General features: G+C 44.0%; 1 protein-coding gene and 1 pseudogene across 1 annotated transcript; one reads left to right on the top strand and one right to left on the bottom strand.

Moving 5' to 3' along the window:
• Positions 1-230: 230 nt before the first annotated feature.
• LOC109473000 lies at positions 231-8,302 on the bottom strand (annotated as a pseudogene).
• A 3,479-nt stretch (positions 8,303-11,781) lies between these two features.
• LOC109472938 lies at positions 11,782-20,997 on the top strand. Its single transcript, XM_019772804.1, has 6 exons — positions 11,782-12,202; positions 12,424-12,726; positions 12,943-14,611; positions 18,233-18,609; positions 18,870-19,169; positions 19,367-20,997. Exons 1-6 carry the CDS (start codon positions 11,782-11,784, stop codon positions 20,995-20,997), a joined length of 4,701 nt encoding a protein of 1,566 aa, XP_019628363.1.
• The last annotated feature ends 653 nt before the right edge of the window (positions 20,998-21,650 follow it).

Raw genomic sequence — 21,650 nt, 5'->3', positions numbered from 1 at the left:
TATGTAAATCAATGAAGACTAGAATGTTGGCTTTTGAAAATTCTGGCTTCCAAGCCCTAAAAACTGCACTGGATGCCTTTAAGACCTTTACTGTTCTATCTAGAAAGGGGCTTTGTCGGGAATCATACACAGATGTGAGTATTGATAGTCCATATGTATCTAGAACCCTGTTTTATTCAGAACCATGCTCAGACCGGTTCTGGATAATCCTCGTGTATCCAGAACCGGGATTTATCCATTGCAGAACCATACTCTGACAACGACTATGATTTCTAAAATATGCAGAGTTTATGTCAAATGTTTTCATGTCAAGAAATAAATCATTAATTAAGCTGGGTTGAAAATAAATGTTAATTTTTCATGTCCATTCCAGTGTATAAGATTTACAATTGGTCACGCCCTCAGGGACTTAATTTTGTGCACTTCCAAGTATTGCCGCAAGGGGTGGCTGCTGAGTAGCTAACAAACTATGACTTTCAAAATACATGTAGCCACGAAGTTCCTTTTACAAGCTATAGATTGTAAATGTATAATATGTTCATCAACATGCCAAGAACATTAAAGCATTAAAATCACAGATAACTAGGAAAAATTGTCACTGAATGTTTATGTAAATCAGTCACTACCAGCTGCCCTTCCGGTCCCAAGGCCACGCCTTCTGGCTGACACCCAGTCTCAAAGCTCCGGACATACTCGCCGTGACGTGTGAACATCTGTACCCTCCTGTTCCGTGAGTCCGCCACGATGATGTGACCCGAGTTGTCTGTACAGATGCCGCGGGGATACCGTAGTTGACCTTCACCACTTCCCTCATCTCCAAACTTCAGCAGGAACTTCCCGGACTCGTCATACAGGTAGACAAAGCTAGCGCTCGAGTCCGCCACAAGGATGTTTCCTTCCCCGTCCACAGTGATGTACTGCGGGCATCTCATCTCACCCTGTGGATGTCCGAACCTCCGCACCAGAGAGCCGTCCGGACGGAACATCTCAACTTCACCACGGGCTGCATCAGTCACCAGGATGTGGTTATTGCGCATGTCCACAACAATCCGACGGTGCCAAACCTCCCTCTTCTGAAGGTGAAACTGTGTCATGGCGGTCCCGTCCTTGCTGTATTGTACAACATGATCGCCTGATTCACCACTCCCCACAACCCACAGTGTGCCGTTACCGTCCATAGAAACATCATATGGCACCATGTCCATGACCCCTGTACCCAGTACGACTGTTGGGAAGTGGCGGAGGTAAACCCCCTGTGTGCTGTGGACTTGGACTCGCCTGTTGTCCGTATCAGCCACAAATATTTCGTTGCTAGACGACACCACAACGCCGCGCGGGTACCTAAATTTCCCGGGTTCTGATCCCTCCCCGCCGTAAGTGATCTTACCCTGTTTGAAGTCTTCAGTAGTACGAGGTGCCGCTCCCTCTGCCCCTGCTGACGTGTGTCGCTCTTGCACTCCTAGTTTATCCTCCTTTTCATTCCGTTCCCTGCTCTTGTCTTCCGTGTCCTTTGCAGTCGATTCTTCTCTTGCGGTTTCACCCGAATCAACTTCCACCCCTGCAGTGCCCTCGTGAGCCGCTAGGTGTGTCTGTGTAGCTACATCTGCCTTCTCGCCCTGCAGTGACCAGCCGCCAGGTGGCTTCTCTCCCCTGTACTCCTGTGACCAGCCGCCAGGTGGCTTCTCTCCCCTGTACTCCTGTGACCAGCCGCCAGGTGGCTTCTCTCCCCTGTACTCCGTCACGGAGAGGTGACCTGCTTTGCGACTTTCTCGGCGTATTCACGGGCCTGCTGGAGCTCCTTTTCCAGAACTTCGTTCTCCTCAAGGGCTTCCTTCAACCTGTTCTCTGAAATGGTCAGCTTGGAGCGCAAGGTCATGATCGTGTTGGAATCCACTTCCGCCTTTTGGATGAGTTTCTTCATCTCTTGTTCTCTGAGCTGATCCTTCTTCTTCATGTCTTGTTCTCTGAGCTGATCCTTCTGCACCAGAGCCTGGACCAGGGTATAGGAGAAGCCCTGGTACTCCAGACTCGCGGCTACCTGCAGATGGAGGGGCAGGGCGTCCGAGAACAGGTTCAGAGCGGACAGGCGGGTCCAGTTCCTGGGCGCCCTTTGCTGCTTGGTGCGGGAAATGCAGCCCACCTTGATGTCATCGACGGTACACTTTCTCTTGAAATCTATAAGAAACGTTTTTGTATACTTTTAAACTCGTTTAAAGTTCATAATTAAACCAGGCATCATTATATAAACGCGTATAGTTAGAATCTTTGTCCATGAATTGTAAATTGTCTTGTAAAATGCCAAATTTTGTGCTCTTTTTTCAAATGCTTATCATAGTAAATCTTTTAACAAATTCTTGAGGTTTAGTTTAACTTACCGTTTAAAAGCGCCCCCTGTGCGACTTCGATTGGTGTTTCAGCGTCGATCTGCAGTGACGTGACGCCCATGAATACAAGTCGTTGGTCAGAGAGTTTCGCCATGAGCCTCATCACCGCTGTGCTCTCCCGCGGTATGGTGTAGTGCATCAGGATGCTTCTTGTTTTCTTGTAACCTCTGAACTTGACCTGTGACCTTCTCGTGCCACACATCGATGCCAGGTTGTGTCTATAACGATCGATGGTTTCTTGGATCATGCGTGTCAGGCCGTGAACGACCAAGTAGACGTTCGACGATGAATCTGGAAATATAACATGAGAAATTAAGACCTAATAAATATCTAAAAGATGTATACCTAAAAAGAAGTAATCTCATCAACTCTAGATCTACATGTCTTATAAATCATAATTCCCTTTTAGGCCGATTTCTACTATTCATTCAGCCTGAAAAAAGTTTGGTTGACACTTATGTTCGACAATGCCAAGGGAATTTGTATCAAAAGGACTCAAGCTTAAAACTCCCACATGAATACATTTAATTTAACTTCACCACTTAATGATAAATATATACGTGTTTACCCACCATCAGTACTTGCACCATCAGTCCTTGCATCATCAGCGCTTGTTCCCGGTTCTAGTTCGGGGTTTTCCGGAATCTCTCGGCCAGGCGGTTGGAACGGCCTCAGAACGTTCATAACCAGGTCTGGTCGCCCCATTCTTTCCAAAATCTCTTCAAGAAAGTCCAAGTTCTCCTGGTCTATCTTGTCCAGTTCTATCAGCTTGCGGAAAACCTCAAGCGCCTTTTTCAGTCCCTCTGCAATACCTTTTGGAATGAGATGGCTACAGTACAATTTCAAGAGCCTCGTGTCATCCTGTGTCAGCTCATCAGATATACGTTGTAACATTTGCACGAAATCAAAATGACGCCTGTCAGCCTCTGTCACTCTGCTACGGATTGGAGCGGCCATTCTGAAACAAAGTTAAGTCATTTGAATTCGCATGGGAGTAGCGGAGCTACCACAAAGTTAAAATGTTGTAAAGTATATTTTCGAGTCCTTTTTTAGCCATTTGATCTTTAGGGCACCACAGAAGATCAAAAAGAAACTGTTCTTTCATTTGGCGAGGGTATAAGGTTGCGGAACTCTAAAAGGTGCTGCGTGCAGTATTTAGGTAACTTAATACAACCTAGTATTTCTGTAAGATGCATTTGTTGTTGAGGAATTCTCTTTTCATGTTTACTACAACATGCATACGGAATTCCTGCATAACGTTTCCAGTTGACTCACCAGCCCTGGGCTCTCACTGTACTGAACGAGGTATGCTGGTAACCCGATATCCCCCTATTTACCGTCCCAACCAACTGCGGAGCTCCTTTGTGTCTCGTTCATGCTTTGTAACTATGTATACCTCTTCGTTGACAACGTGCGTGCGTATTTTTAAAATGTGTCTCTGGTAACCCAATACCTCCTACTTAGTTACTGATGCGTCACCTTTAGGTACCAAACGTCCGCCGTGCATAATTGAACTAGTTATTTGTTTTGTCACTGTTGCTTTCCACATACCAACTTTTATCATTTAACAATCCATACCCTCTTGAATGATGCAAATAAAACACCAAGAAAGCTACCACTATGAACCAAGTTTAAGCTGTAATTTCCAACACAAGAAATTGGACTCACCCAAATTTTCGGTGAGTCCAATTTCTTGTGTTGGAAATTACAGCTTAAACTTGCTTCATAATGATTTCTACCAACACAGATGAACTTTCAACATAAAGCTACCACTAGTAAACCATAATCAAGACAATTTTTTGCACGGTAACATCTTAAGCATAAGCCGCTACAAATTGCTTTTTATAGACTGTGGTTATCTTTCTATGTGCATTACTACATATGCATGTACTACATGATGTTTACAGTCAACAATAGGCTAGTCAGGTACTGTATGCGGCGTGCTGTTTACTTGATACCCTCCCCACGTACAGGAATGTTACCGAACCATTCAACTGTGGAGGTCTTTTGTGTCCCATTAAAGCTTTGTGACTACACCTCCTAACTGAAAACCTGTCAATTTTTAAATGTTATAAACTTCTTACAGTCTTACTGAGTACGTTTGGTTCCCTAACATGGTAAGTAGAAGGCCTGGAAGTCTCAAGTCTGAGACCAACTTTTGACGAATAGTTTGCCCTACACTCGCCACCCTTCTGTACCGCCAGGTTTACAACATGTCTCACCTGTAGTCGTACTGAAGCACGTTTGAAGACTTCTATCTGCTTTAAGCGATCTTCTATGAGGAAAGCAACCCTTACCTGGATCAAGTACTGACGCTGCTTTATCCACAACAGAATACATTAAACAAAGTCGCTGGTCTGGCTACTGACGTCACAGTAAATATGGCGGACCGAGAACAACAGGGCGTTACCTGGTGAACTTTGACACGGCTGACCTTGGGGATGACGTGTTTGTTTTTCTTCCACCTGTCGTGTATTTATGTGTTGTCACTGGCCCCCTAGCCTGCTCAGGTTGCTGGTTGTATTTACCCAGTAGAGTCGTTCCAACATCACTGAATATGCATGCCATTGTTAATTAACTTGAGGTGACTGGTTATCTCTGTAGGTTATAAGAATGATGGCTATCTGTATAGATTCGAATTTCATTGGCAACCAAAAAAAGACTGCTTTAACTATAAGGAAACGCCATAGTTAAATACCTCGATTGACATGGCAGGGAATTCGGTCATGTTTCAACAATGACAATTGTTCCTAAAATATGCAGAAATTGATCAGCCTATATATAGCTATGTCTCAAAATGACATCAAATTAAATAAGCTGGCTTGGATTAAGCAAGCAGGAAAAGAAATGCTGATTTTTTCAATGTCCAATTCAGTGAAATTCATTGACATTCATGTCACGCCCTCGGAAACAAAATGCTGTGCACTTCCAAGTATACCCGCAAGGCCGCGCTGCTGAGGAGCTAACAAACTATGACTTTCAGAATACAGGTAACCATGATGTTATCTTTACAAGTTATAGATTGTAAAAACAAGTGACTCAAAATGTGCTCACAAACATGCAAGGAATATCAAAGCATTAAAATCACAGATAACTAGGAAATATCGTCACTGAATGATTTTCATAATCAGCCATTACCAGCTGCCCTTTCGGTCCCACGGCCACGCCATGTGGCTCAAACCCGGTCTCAATAGTCCGGGCATACTCGCCGTGACGTGTGAACATCTTAACCCTCCTGTTCCGTGAGTCCGCCACGATGATGTGACCCGAGTTGTCTGTACAGATGCCGCGGGGATACCGTAGTTGACATTCACCACTTCCCTTACCTCCAAACTTCAGCAGGAACTCCCCGGACTCGTCATACATGTAGACAGAATAGGTGAGTGCGTCGGACACAAAGATGTTTCCTTCCCCGTCCACAGTGATGTACAGCGGGTGTCTCATCTCACCCTGTGGATGTCCGAACCTCCGCACCAGAGAGCCGTCCGGACGGAACACCTCAACTTTACCACGGGATGCATCAGTCACCAAGATATGGTTATTGCGCATGTCCACCGCAATCCCACGGGTATACCAGCTCTTCTGAAGGTGAAACTTTGTCATGGCGGTCCCGTCCGTGCTGTATTGTACAACATGATCGCCTGATTCACCACTCCCCACAACCCACAGTGTGCCGTTACCGTCCATAGAAACATCATATGGCGCCATGTCCATGACCCCTGTACCCAGTACAACTGTTGGGAAGTGGCGGAGGTAAACCCCCTCTGTGGTGTGGACTTGAACTCGCCTGTTGTCTGTATCAGCCACAAATATCTCGTTACTAGAAGACACCACAACTCCGCGCGGACCCCGAAATTTCCCGGGTTCTGATCCCTCCCCGCCGCAGGTGATCTCACCCTGTTTGAAGTCTTCAGTAGTCCGAGGTGCCGCTCCCTCTGCCCCTGCTGACGTGGGTCGCTCTTGCTCTGCTAGTTTATCCTCCTTTTCATCCCTTTCCCTGCTCTTGTCTTCCGTGTCCTTTGCAGTCGATTCTTCTCTTGCGGTTTCACCCGAATCTACTTCCCCTGCAGTGCCCTCGTGAGCCGCTAGGTGTGTCTGTGTGGCTACATCTGCCTTCTCAACATGTGCAGACCAGCCGCCAGGTGGCATCTCTCCCCTGTACTCCTGTGACCAGCCGCCAGGAGGCTTCTCTCCCCTGTACTCCGTCACGTGAGAGGTGACCTGCTTAGCGGCTTTCTCGGCGTATTCACGGGCCTGCTGGAGGTTCTTTTCAAGAACTGCGTTTGCCTCAAGAGCTTCCTTCAACCTGTTCTCTGAAATGGTCAGCTTGGAGCGCAAGGTCATGAACGTGTTGGAATCCACTTCTGCCTTTTGGATGAGCTGCTTCATCTCTTGTTCTCTGAGCTGATCCTTCTTCTTCATCTCTTGTTCTCTGAGCTGATCCTTCTGCACCAGAGCCTGGACCAGGCTATAGGAGAAGCCCTGGTACTCCAGACTCGCGGCTACCTGCAGATGGAAGGGCAGGGCGTCCGAGAACAGGTTCAGAGCGGACAGGCGGGTCCAGTTCCTGGACGCCCTCTGCTGCTTGGTGCGGGTACTGCAGCCCACCTTGATATCATCTGCAGTGCGCCGTGTCTTGATATCTGTCCAAAAAATGTGAATTGACACTTGAAATGCACATACTCAACGTATTGGTCTTTTCAAACATTGAATTTCGTCAAATTAATGTGTGAAGGACTACTTTAGGTTCAGTTCAGCATACCTTTGAAAAGCGCCCCCTGTGCGACTTCGATTGGTGCTTCAGCGTCGATCTGCAGTGACGTGACGCCCATGAATACAAGTCTTGGATCGGAGTAACTCGCCATGAGCCTCAGCACCGCTGTGATCTTCCGCGGTATGGTGTAGTGCACAAGGATGCTGTTGCCTGCTCTGTATCCCCTGAACATGACATCCGAGGCCGGAACGGGACCCAGCGATCGTAGATTGTATCTATGGTGGTTAACGGTCTCCTGGATCATGCGTCTCTGGCCTTGAATAACGAAGTAGGCTTCGGCTGTTTCTCCTGAAAATATTTAAAAATAGTAAACATTGTTTATACAGTATTACGTTATGATCAGACAAATTTCTAACATTGTTAATTCTTTTACACATATGAAATTCAGGACTACAGTTTTCACTAAAGTGATCCGCGCGTTGGCTCGATCACCTGGAGATTTTTAGTAAAACATTTTAAATGTTAGCTTTTTAGTAGAGCAAAATAAAACTAATTGTAAAATCCCTAAACTTAACAATTTTGATTTTTTTAATGGGGTGACAATATTTTCCTACAATTACATATGCATATACATATACTGTAAAACTGCATGTAAATATATATATTGATCAGAGAACCCTTAGCAATTTTAGTGGGAAGTATTTAACGTATAACGCAAGCAATGAAAATGTCAACTATATTACAGTACATTGTTAAAACTGACTGATAGGACGATGTCATGATAGCAAATATGTTCGCTTTTTTTAAGGCGTCGTAAAATATACTTTTACTTACCATCACTTGAAGCATCACTGCTTGTTCCCGGTTGCAGTTCGGGATTTTCCGGAATCTCTCGGTCAGGCGGTTGAAACGGTCTTAGGACGGTTACTATTATGTCAACTCGTCCCATTCTTTCCAATATTTCTTCAATAAAGTCCAAGTTTTCCTGATCGATTTTGTCCAGTTCTATCAGCTTGTCGAAAACGTCAACCGCTTCAGTAAGTCTCTCTGCAATACGTCTTGGAATCACATGTCTGCAGTACAATTTGACGAGATTTGTTTCTTCTATTGTCAGTTCATCAGATATACGCTGTAAAATCTGCACGAAATCAAAATGGCGCCTGTCAGCCTCTGTCACTCTAGATCGTCGCACTGGTGCTGCCATTCTGAAACGAAGTACCAAACTTTCAGTGCAGTGTACAAAAATGTTCAGTTACACCTTGAGGACACTATAGGATTGTTTTCCAAGTGTAATTTATACCTACAAATTTAACTTCATGCTGCTAGTTTTACTAATTAACTCGGAGGACAACACTACGTCGTTCTCACTTGGCATGAAACAAATTTCTACCGACAAAACGAGGAATCCAAAGTGAAAATTTGTGCACTACACCTTCCTCCGCGGTAAATCTTGTTAGAACACATTTTATAACCATCACCCCCTCTTGTCTAAATTTACAACATTTGCTCTTGTTTGTATCAAACAAACAGTGGGTTGAATAGCGCCTTGACGTCAGCGTGCCGGCGTTGCCCTAATTAACAAAGATTAACGAGTCATGCGGACGTGCTGACGGGGTGTGGCGCTAGATCAAAACGCTGATAGGCCCCTTCTACAAGTAATCTATTGATAACAGTTCGTGAAAAGATGGTGATTTTAAGCTTTATTATGTATCTTAAACAGAGAATTTAGGAAAAAACTCCTTTAGTCCATTCTATGCAATTCAAGCTTTTTGTGCACAAAATCCCTTTCCGCGAATCTGTGTGTTAAACAGAAGCCATAAAATCACATTGACTAGTTTTGCCAAGTTTACAAGCAGTACTGTGCCTGTAATTTTCCTCACCAACCATGAAAATTTACTTGTCGAATGTTATTAATATGCCTCTGTCATAAAATGAGCTATCTCTAGAGTTCAGCCGTAAAGCTATAGACATTCTTAAGAGTGGTTTACAAAAATGGCGGCCTGGCTGTGCCACGTTTACAACATTCCTCACCTGTAGTGTAAACTCTAACAGCAGCGAAGCGTGTTGGAAAACTCACATGAGTGAAGCAAACGGGAGACTCACACCTTAAGATGGTACAAGGAACAAAAAGCCAGAATATCCAAAGCGGATTCCCTCAGTTGTTACTGGTCTGCTGACGATTGTGGTACCAGACGTCAGGCAATATGGCGGCTGGGGAACAATGCCTGTCGGTCCGTCTGTTGGGTGTTGAACTTTGATCACCGTTTAATATAGGCTGGTGGCGTGACGCAGTTTGTTTTCGCTCACCCCTGCTTATAGATTGGTTATCTCGATCAACCCAAATAGTAATGTCTTGTCAAATGCGGTAGTTAGTATATATGAAGGTAAAACTATGAAGTATAAAAAAGATGTATTGTAGTTTGTTGGAGTTCCTGCACATTGGATCTATTCTATAGTGAGATGTGGCATTAAAATTACGTTTGATCATATATACTTATCGCGATCAACCCAAATAGTAATGTCTTGTCAAAAATCTTGCCTTTCTTCTTTGAAGGTACTAGGTATAAACGTAATGGCTAAATGCAAACGTAACAATACCACATCTTAAAATGCAAAAAAAGTGGTGCGTACGAACAATAATAAACTTCAGTATATTTTGTTTATACTTAGTACCTTCATACTACATACCCCTTTTTGTAACGGTGTTGCTCAATGCAGGGCCAATTATTTTTGACCACTTCTAGGCATAGACCTAGAGGTACTAGAGTGTTTGGGGTGGTCATTAACCAATCTATGAGCAGCGTTGAGTGTAAACAAACAGTATGTCTTCCCTCTTCGAATCTAAACATATGATCTGCATACAAACGTAATTTTAATGCCACATCTCACTATAGACTAGATCCAATGTGTAGGAACTCCAACAAACCTCAATACACCTTTCTTATACTTCATAGTTTTAACTTGAGTTCATATATACTACCTACCGCATTTGACAAGACATTATATTTGGGTTGATCGTGATAACAATATATGAACAAACGTAATTTTAATGCCACTTTTAATCTCACTATAGAATAGATCCCATGTGTAGGAACTCCAACAAACTTCAATACATTTTTTATACTTCATTATTTTACCTATATACTACCTACCGCATTTGACAAGACATTATTATTTGGGTTGATCGCGATAACCATATATGAGCAGCGTTGAGTGAAAACAAACTGCGTCACGCCACCAGTCTATCGGTCAGCAGTGATCAAAGTTCAACACCCAACAGACAGACCGACAGGCATTGTTCCCCAGCCGCCATATTGCCTGACGTCTGGTACCACAATCGTCATCAGACCAGTAACAGCTGAGGGAGTCCGGTTTGGATATGATGGCTTTTTGTTAGTTGTACCATCTTAAGGTGTGAGTCTTCCGGTTGCTTCACTCAGGTGAGTTTTCCAACACGTTTCACTGCTGTTAGAGTTTACACTACAGGTGAGGAATGTTGTAGACGTGGCACAGCCAGGCCGCCATGTTTTTTATTTGCTAAAACCGCTATTGAGAAACGTCATCTACTTTGTGTGCTGCAAAACTAGTAATACTTTGTAGTAAGCTACTAGTAAGTTACTAGTAAGTTACTAGTAAGTTACAAGTAAGTTAAGTTGAACGTTGATGCTAGTCAAACTTAACTTTTTTCCTATTTGGTTGGGGAGTTTTTAAAGAGTGTGCTGCTTGTAAATTTGACTAAAAGGCTGACCCCATGATTTTATCTATTAACACGACAAAGATTACATGTAGTTCAGCAAGCAGTAGGTGGTAAAAAGATGGTATGGCCTAAAGGCTAAAATACACTGAAGGATATCATTTTTCTAATTGTTGTTGTCGTAAGAAAATTGCTGGTTAGAATCATCATACCCTCTCCTGTTACTATGAGTAGAATATTTGTCCCAGGCACCTACTAGTGTCGTTATCTAAGGACACGCCCCCTTGTAGTAGGCACCAATCAGTGTCATAACCTATGGCCACATAACGTCATATAAGGCACCTATCAGTGTAATTATCCACGGTTAAACCCCCTCGTAGAAGGCACCTATCAGTGGCAACATCTAACGCCACACCCCCTCGGCACGTCCGCATGACTTGTTAATCATTGTTGGTTTGAACAAACGAACAGAAGTTGGCAACCTGACGTCAAGTTGCACTCTGACCCACTGTTTGATTGGTACAAACAAGAGCAAAGGTTGTGTTTTAAACAAGCACGGGAGCATGGCGGCTGAGATAAAGGGTTCTAGGTTCACCGTGGGTGTAGAAAGGTGCCGTGCACAGATTTCTTAGCCTCCATCAGGCCTTTCTACGGGAATACGGATCGTAGAATTTGGCAACAAAAGAGAGTAAAATTGGACAAGGGTTCTTTCCCACAGTCAAACATACAATATTCTCCTATATAGCCAGCGCAGTTAGTCTGGTAGAGACTGAAAATTTTTACTAGGGATTCCTCATTTTGGCGGTAGACATTTGTGTTTCATCTCATGTAACTAAGACGTATTGCACGCCATGTTAGTTGGTCAAACCCAATAGCATGCAGTTAAATTTGATTTGAGGTATTAATCATAGTAAGAAAGTTATCCTACATTGTCCACAATGAGGGACTGGAAATCTTTGTACACTGAAAGTTTGTCACTTCGTTTCAGAATGGCAGCTCCAATCCCAAGAAGATCTAGAGTGACAGAGGCTGACAGACGCCATTTTGATTTCGTGCAAATGTTACAGCGTATATCGGATGAGCTGACAAAGAACGAAACGAGGCTCTTGAAATTGTATTGTAGCCATCTCATTCCAAAAGGTATTGCAGAAAGACTTAAAAAGGCGCTTGACGTTTTCCGCAAGCTGATAGAACTGGATAAGATAGACCAGGAGAACCTGGACTTTCTTGAAGAGATCTTAGAAAGAATGGGGCGACCAGATCTGGTGAGGAACGTTCTGAGGCCGTTCCAACCGCCTGGCCGACGTATTCCGGAAAATCCCGACCTAGAACCGGGAACAAGTATTGATGGTGCAAGTACTGATGGTGCAAGTACTGATGGTGCAAGTGCTGATGGTGCAAGTGCTGATGGTAAGTAAAAGCAAAGTCTTTGGCAACAATGGCAACAAAACCTTGACGTGAAAAAGTATAATGTAGTTCTACTTTCTTGTTTCAAAACTGTAATCCAAAGAAACAAGCAATTTAAAATTTAAAGGCTTTAGATAACTGTGATAAAAACTTACGAGTATTCCTTCTTTTTTTTATAATTGAAGTGAAATAAGATTGTTAACTTTCCTTTTTCAAACTTCCAGTAACTGACACGTCCGACGCCTTCTTGGTGGTTCACGGCCAAAGACACATGATCCAGGAAACCATAGATCGTCACAGACACAATCTGGCGTCGATGTGTGGGGCTAGTAGGTCACAGATCAAGTTCAGAGGTTACAAGAAGGGAAGAAGCATCCTGGTGCACTACACCATACCGCGGGAGAGCACAGAGGTGCTGAGGCTCATGGCGAGTTACCCCGACCCAAGACTTGTATTCATGGGCGTCACGTCACTGCAGATCGACGCTGAAGCACCAATCAAAGTCGCACAGGGGGCGCTTTTCAACGGTATATTAAACTATACCTTTAGATGTTCTTGAAACCATAATTCAAAGATATTAAAATTTAAAAGGATCGAAGTTCTAAAAGTCTGCATTTAGAGGTCAGCATTTAAAATCATTTTCTGCAAACAATTATTCGGGCTTCAAGTTGCAACTATATTTGGTTTGCGTAGCATATACAAAATATTAATCTAATATTCTGCAAAAATCTTTTGCTTGGCAGGTATCAAGAGACAGCACACTGTCGATGACATCAAAGTGGGCTGCAGTACCCGCACCAAGCAGCAGAGGGCGCCCAGGAACTGGACCCGCCTGTCCGCTCTGAACCTGTTCTCGGACGCCCTGCCTCTCCATCTGCAGGTAGCTGCGAGTCTGGAGTACCAGGGCTTCTCCTATAGCCTGGTCCAGGCTCTGGTGCAGAAGGATCAGCTCAGAGAACAAGAGATGAAGAAGAAGGATCAGCTCAGAGAACAAGAGATGAAGAAGCTCATCCAAAAGGCAGAAGTGGATTCCAACACGTTCATGACCTTGCGCTCCAAGCTGACCATTTCAGAGAACAGGTTGAAGGAAGTCCTTGAGGCGAACGCAGTTCTAGAAAAGAAGCTCCAGCAGGCCAGAGAATACGCCGAAAAAGCCGCAAAGCAGGTCACTTCTCACGTGACGGAGAACAGGGGAGAGAAGCCTCCTGGCGGCTGGTCACAGGAGTACAGGGGAGAGAAGCCACCTGGCGGCTGGTCACAGGAGTACAGGGGAGAGAAGCCTCCTGGCGGCTGGTCAAAGGAGTACAGGGGAGAGAAGCCTCCTGGCGGCTGGTCAGAGGAGTACAGGGGAGAGAAGCCACCTGGCGGCTGGTCACAGGTCGAGAAGGCAGATGTAGCTACACAGACACACCTAGCGAGTGGCGCAGGCACTACAGGGGTTGCAGTAGATTCAGGTGACACTGCAAAGGAAGAATCGGCTGCAAAGGACACAAACAAGAACAAGGAAAGAGATGAAAATGTGGACAAACTAGCAGAGCAAAACCGACCCACGTCAGCAGAGGCAGAGGGAGCGACACCTCGTACTACTGAAGACTTCAGACAGGGTAAGATCACTTACGGCGGGTTCGGATCAGAACCTGGGAAATTTCAGTACCCGCGCGGCGTTGTGGTGTCGCCTAGTAACGAGATATTTGTGGCTGATAAAGGCCACAGGCGAGTCCAAGTCCACACCACAGAGGGGGTTTACCTCCGCCACTTCCCAACAGTCGTACCATGTACAGAGGACAAGGACATGGGGCCAGATGATGTTTCTATGGACGTTAACGGCACACTGTGGGTAGTGGGGCGTGGTGAATCAGCTGATCATGTTGTACAGTACAGCACGGACGGGACCGCCATGACACAGTTTCACCTTAAAAAAATCCGACCATACCGCGGGATTGCAGTGAACATGCGCAATAACCACATCCTGGTGACTGATGCAGTCCGTGGTGAAGTTGAGGTGTTCCGTCCGGACGGCTCTCTGGTGCGGAGGTTCGGACATCAACGGGGTGAGATGAGTTACCCGCTGTACGTCACTATGGACGGGGAAGGGAACATCCTTGTGTCGGACTTGGGCACTAATTTTGTCTACATGTATGACGAGTCCGGGAAGTTCCTGCTGAAGTTTGGAGGTCCGGGAAGAGGTGAAGGTCAGCTACAGGATCCCCACGGCATCTGTACAGACAGCTCTGGTCACATCATCGTGGCGAACTTTTGGAACAAGACGGTACTGATGTTCACACGTCACGGCGAGTATGTCCGGACCATTGAGACTGGGTTTGAGCCACAAGGCGTGGCCGTGGGACCGGAAGGACAGCTGGTAGTGACTAATTGGCATAACGATTCAGTGATAATTTTCCCCAGTTATCTGTGATTTTAATGCTTTGTTTTCGTAGCATGCTACTGAGAATATTTCAACAGAAATGTTCACAGTCAATATCTTGTACAAACAATAAGCTAAAAGCGTGTTTGATTTGCATAAACTATGTTACATTTAGTCGACACAATCAATATTACACACTATTGGATACCTTTGACCCAGTGTTGACGTCACACTTCAAAGAAGCTACGTGACAAGCTTCACTGGGTCAGTCTATTGACAGAGGAAGACCAGAGTGGCTGGTCGAAAGTTCCATGTGAATTTTGTTGTGTTGGATCAAAAGTTTTAAGTTTAACACATGTTACATTGTTGTTTTTCCCCAGCTATTTCCCTTCCTGCACTGCACTTAAAAGTAAGTACCAACTCGACGTTAGCCTCATGATGTATAGATCTCATTATTACTTATTGCTGTTTCATTGGATCAACGACATTTTAGTATCTGCAGTACAACTACTAATTGTTTGGTGAGTGTTTCATACAGATATATATCGGCTACGGAATATGGTATAATTTAGTACTTGTATAATTTAGTGATGTATTTTTTACGTACTTGTACCATTCTAATGATATATTCACGTTGAAATGCCGAAATTAATAGCTGTATGTAACTAGGAAGGTAAGCAAAGCATAAGGTATAAAGTTTATCTTCACACGGTCTAGCCTAACAAACTATTGTACAAACTACCGCACACATGATGTGTATGATGACCACATGTAGCACCTCTAACTTGCCACATAATGACAATGTAATTCATAACCACACGGTGTCTGCTACAGCACCAGTTACCATGGTGACAGACGCCTGGTTCAGGTCACTGAGCTTATTTGCTTGAAGAAGAATAAGAAAATCCATAGCAATGTGTTTTTCTTATAAAAAGGTATTGCATAATGACTGTAACTGCATTTTACTAAGCTGCAAAACCATATTGTACAGTAAAATACAACTGTTGGAGATCCTAATAAAACAAACTGATTTCATTGTGCCCATGTTTAACTATTAGCTGCATGGATAATATGATTTCTTGTAAGTTATTGATTCAGTTGATTTTATTTGGTTTTATTCACTATGTTGAATGATAAATGTGAATAAAACTGTTTATCGTCACGGTGGTACTTAAATCTGAACACTTTTTACAGCTAAAAATGTTTGTCTTTGAAAAATGGACTTTGAATCTATACAGATGGTCATATACAGTTAACAATACAATAGCATGCGTAGTCAGTGATGTTGGAATCGCGCTACAAGGTAAAAAAACAACTTTAGCAAAGCTGTTTGTCTTTGATAAATTGCCAACGGAGTTTTGTTCTATACAGGTTGTCATATACAGTTAACATTGGCATGCATATTCAGTGATGTTGGAATCACACTACAAGGTAAAAAAAAAACAGCAACTTAAGCAAAGCTTTTTTTTGTCTTTGATTAATTGCCAATGGAGCCTTTTGCTATAGAAGTGGTCATATACAGTTAACAATGGCATGCATAGTCAGCGATATTGGAATCACACCACAAGGTAAAAAAAACAGCAACTTTAGCAAAGCTGTTTGTCTTTGATTAATTGCCAATGGAGTTTTGTTCTATACAAGTGGTCATATACAGTTAACAACGGCATCCATATTCAGTGATGTTGGAACGACTCTACTGGTTACCTACAACCAGCAACCTGAGCAGGGTGCCGGTGACGTCACATAAAAACACGACAGGTGGAAGAAAACAAACACGTCATCCCCAAGGTCAGCCGTGTCAAAGTTCAACAGGTAACGCACTGTTGTTCTCGGTCCTCCATATTTACTGTGACGTCAGCAGTCAGACCAGCGACTTTGTTTGACGTATTCTGTTGTGGATAACGCGGCGTCTGTACTTGATCCAGGTAAGGGTTACTTTCCTCATAGAAGATCGCGTCAAGCAGATAGAAGTCTCCAAACGAGCTTCAGTACGACTACGGGTGAGCTATATTTTAGACTTGGCGGTACAGAAGAGTGGCAACTGTAGGGCAACGACTTGAAGTTACAATGTATCATTGTCTCCAACTTAAGACGGCCTTTCTTCTTACAATGCTGGGAAACCAAGAACAGTTTGTGTAATTGGTTGTAAGTTGGCACAAAACTTAAGAAATGTGTCCCTAATTTTTAATGGGGAGGGGTACAAGGCAGTTAACTTGGCACAAAAAAATCTGAATGGTGGGCTACTCCTTTCACGTTGCCATTGTTAAGGAGGGTATTTGGTTACCACCACCCACGGCCAACACTAGGCCTGCCTAGGGCTTACTGTAAAAACTCACTAAGCAGATTAATTCAATAGAGATATTGTCATATCTAGAGAAAAACCCACTCTAAAAAATTTTTAAAAAGTTCAATTGTATAGTATGCATACTTCACATATACATGTTGACGTCTTGCTCTCCATAGCTATGTTTTCATTATGTTTTCGGTAGCGTTTGTCTGTTCGTGGTTAAAAGCATAACTTAAGAAGCTATTAATGGATTGTTATGAGATGTACTTTGTGGGTAGGTGTTGACAAAACCATAACTAGTTTGAGTATACACGGCAGGCGGTTGCTACCTTATGTTAAGTATCCATACCTAGGGAGGTATTGGGTTACCGGCGCCACGTGCTCGGTTCAGGGAGCCTGGCGGTAACAATAACCTGCAGAAATCCGAGATAGTATCAGGTTACCCTAGCTCTTTGTACTGGCCCGGGACAGCTTAAGGCTGACTGTAAAGTTAACCTGTTGGAAAAATTCAAGGCTAAGTACATGCACACGTCTAACTCTCCATACCTATGTCTTCATTATGTTTTCGGTAGCGTTTGATTCTGGCTAAAAGCATAACTTAAGAAGCTATCAATCGTTATGAAATGTGGTTTGTGGATAGGTGTTGACAAAACAAAGGACAAGTTCGATGTTACATGGAAACCGGTTGCTATTAAGTGCCTATAACTAGGGAGGTATTGGGTTACCGACGCCACACGCTCGCGCCAGGGGACCCTGGCGGTAACAATAATCTGCAGAAATCCGAGATAGTATCAGGTTACCTTACCCCTTTGTACTGGCCGGGGACAGCTTAAGGCTGACTGTAAAGTTAACCTGTTGGAAAAAATCAAGGCTAAGTACATGTAGAAAAAGAGTCCTTCTTCAAATTACAATTCGACAAAAATATAGTTGAAAGAGTTTTTTTTTTAATTTTTTGTTTCCTTGCGACTTTCTTTCTTATTTAGGATACGGATAGACTCCATATATTGTATGTGTGAAAGTCCTATCCTTTGATAGATTTCCACCATAATACTTAATCACTACTAATCTTCAAGTGATCTTTAGATGTATATCACAATTCATATTTGTGTTAAGTATATTTATCAACTTACACAAGATGTGCACATAGTAACAAAACATGAGCGTGATACACAGGACCTCCACTGTTGGTTGGTAAAAATGGAGCCTAGAGCTGGTGAATCGACTGTAAACATTATGCAGGAACCCTTTTAGATCTCGGTTTGTAGATCTTCTGTCGTAAAGACCAACTAACTTACAAAATTATTAAAAAAAACATACTTAACAACATTTCACATTGGGTTAGTGCGTATGAAAATGACTTAACCGTTTAAATTTATTTCAGAATGGCCGCTCCAATCCGTAGCAGAGTGACAGAGGCTGACAGGCGCCATTTTGAATTCGTGCAAATGTTACAGCGTATATCTGAGGCCCTGACAAAGACAGAAACGAGGCTCTTGAAGTTGTATTGTAGTCATGTGATTCCAAAAGGCATTGCAGAAAGACTCCCTCAAGCGTTTGACGTATTTCACAAGCTGATAGAACTGGATAAGATAGACCAGGAGAACTTGGACTTTCTTGAAGAGATCTTGGAAAGAATGGGGAGACCAGACCTGGTGAGGGACATTCTGAGGCCGTTCCAACCACCTGACCGAGAAGTTCCGGAAAACCCCGAACTAGAACCGGGAACAAGCACTGATGGTGCAAGTCCTGATGGTGCAAGTACTGATGGTAAGTAGAGTTGGTACAATTGGGTGAATGTTTTATCGCTGTTTTATAGAGAAGAGTTGTGCAGAAATTCTTTCCGTCATATTTAAGTGACTGCTTTTTCAGATCAAATAACGAATTCTTTGCAAAAAAATTTTGTTTCCCGAGAAATTGAGAAAATAATAAGTTTATTCAACGTGAGTTTTACAGACTGTTAAATGATGTAAATATAATGGATACTTGCCTCAAATTCAATGGTCTTATCCTCACTACAGCTTCCACGTCTGATGCATACTTAGTCATTCACGGTCAAAGAAACATGATCCAGGAAACCGTAGATCGTCACAGGCACAACCTGGCATCACTTTGTGGCACAAGGAGGTCACAGGTCAAGTTCAGAGGTTACAAGAAACACAAGAGCATCCTGATGCACTACACTATACCGCGGGAGAGCACAGCGGTGCTGAGGCTCATGGCGAGTTACCCCGACCCGAGACTTGTATTCATGGGCGTCACGTCACTGCAGATCGGCGCTGAACCACCAATCAAAGTCGGACAGGGGGCGCTTTTGAACGGTAAGTGAAACTAAACCTCCAGAATTTGTTTAAAGATTTACTATGATAAGCATTTGAAAAAAGAGCACAAAATTTGGCATTTTACAAATCAATTTACAATTCATGGACACAGTTTCTAACTATAGGCGTCTTTGAAATGATGCCTGGTTTAATTATGAAATAACAAGTTTAAAAGTGTAAAAAAACGTTTCTTATAGATATCAAGAGAACGTGTACCGTCGATGACATCAAGGTGGGCTGTAGTACCCGAACCAAGCAGCAGAGGGCGCCCAAGAACTGGACCCGCCTGTCCGCTCTGAACCTGTTCTCGGACGCCCTGCCCCTCCATCTGCAGGTAGCCGCGAGTCTGGAGTACCAGGGCTTATCCTATGGCCTGGTCCAGGCTCTAGTGCAGAAGGATCAGGTCAGAGAACAAGAGATGAAGAAGAAGGATCAGGTCAGAGAACAAGAGATGAAGAAGATGGATCAGCTCAGAGAACAAGAGATGAAGCAGCTTAGCCAAAAGGCAGAAGTGGATTCCAACACGTTCATGACCTTGCGCTCCAAGCTGACCATTTCAGAGAACAGGTTGAAGGAAGCTCTTGAGGCGAACGCAGTTCTTGAAAAGAAACTCCAGCAGGCCCGTGAATACGCCGAGAAAGCCGCCAAGCAGGTCACCTCTCACGTGACGGAGTACAGGGGAGAGAAGCCACCTGGCGGCTGGTCACAAGAGTACAGGGGAGAGAAGCCTCCTGGCGGCTGGTCACAGGAGTACAGGGGAGAGAAGCCACCTGGCGGCTGGTCTGCACATGTTGAGGAGGCAAATGTACCTACACAGACACACCTAGCGGCTCGGGAGGGAACTGCAGGAGTAGGAGTAGATCCGGGTTACACCACAAAGGAAGAATCGACTGCAAAAGACGCAGAGAAGAGCACGGAAAGTGACGAAAATGTGGACAAACTAGCAGAGCAAGAGCGACCCACGTTAGTAGGGGCAGAGGGAGCGGCACCTCGTACTACTGGAGACTCTAGACAGGGTAAGATCACTTACGGCGGGGAGGGATCAGAACCTGGGAAATTTGAGTACCCACGCGGCGTTGTGTTGTCGTCTAGTAACGAGATATTTGTGGCTGATACAGACAACAGGCGAGTTCAAGTCCACACCCAAGAGGGGGTTTACCTCCGCCACTTCCCAACAGTCGTACCGGGTACAGAGGACAGCGACATGGGGCCACATGATGTTTCTATGGACGGTAACGGCACACTGTGGGTAGTGGGGCATGGTGAATCAGGCGAGCATGTTGTACAGTACAGCACGGACGGGACCGCCATGACACAGTTTCACCTTCAGAAGATCGGACCATACCGCGGTATTGCGGTAGACATGCGCAATAACAACATCCTGGTGACTGATGCAGACCGTGGTGAAGTTGAGGTGTTCCGTCCGGACGGCTCTCTGGTGCGGAGGTTCGGACATCCACAGGGTGAGATGAGAACCCCACTGTACATCACTGTGGACGGGGAAGGGAACATCCTTGTGTCGCACTGGAACACTGATTCTGTCTACATGTATGACGAGTCCGGGAAGTTCATGCTGAAGTTTGGAGGTGAGGGAAGTGGTAAAGGTCAACTGCAGTCTCCCCGCGGCATCTGTACAGACAGCTCGGGTCACATCATCGTGGCGGACCGTGGGAACGAGAGGGTACAGATGTTCACACGTCACGGCGAGTATGTCCGGAGCTTTGAGACTGGGTTTATGCCAGAAGGCGTGGCCGTGGGACCGGGAGGGCAGCTGGTGGTGACTAATATTGATAATCATTCAGTGACTATTTATCCTAGTTATCTGTAATTTTAATATCTTTTTGTAGCATGCTGCTGAGAATATTTCAACAAATCTTTTACAGTCTATAGCTTTTGCAAACAATAATCTATAAGGGTGTTTGATTTACATAAACCATGTTAGATTTAGTCGATACAGACAATATTACATTGTTGTTTCCCCAGCTATTTTCTTCCTTCACTTTTTTAAAAGTTAGTACCAGCTCAACGTTAGCTTGCTGATGTATAGATCCCATTAGTACTTATTGCTGTTTAATTGGATCAACGATTAATTAGTATCTGCAGTACAACTACTAATTGTTTGGTGGATGTTTTATACAGATATCGGCTATGGAATATGGTATAATTTAGTACTTGTATAAATTAGTGGTGTATTTTTTACGTACTTGTACCATTATAATGATATATTCACATTGAAATGCCGAAATTAATAGCTGCATGTAACTAGACAGGTAAGGAAAGCATAAGGACTTAGGTATAAAGTTTATCTTCACACGGTCTAGCCTAACAAACTATTGTACAAACTACCGCACACATGTGTATGATGACCAAATGTAACCAATCTAACTTGCCACATAATGACAATGTAATCCATCACCACACGGTGTCTGCAACAGCACCAGTTACCATGGTGACAGACGCCTGGTTCTGGTCATTGAGCTT

The sequence above is a fragment of the Branchiostoma belcheri genome, unplaced genomic scaffold (assembly GCF_001625305.1).
Source record: "Branchiostoma belcheri isolate BF01 breed outbred unplaced genomic scaffold, Haploidv18h27 scaffold29, whole genome shotgun sequence".
NCBI lineage: Eukaryota > Metazoa > Chordata > Leptocardii > Amphioxiformes > Branchiostomatidae > Branchiostoma > Branchiostoma belcheri.
The sequence above is the reverse complement of the archived record's forward strand: the minus strand, read 5'-3'. Positions and strand labels throughout refer to the sequence as shown.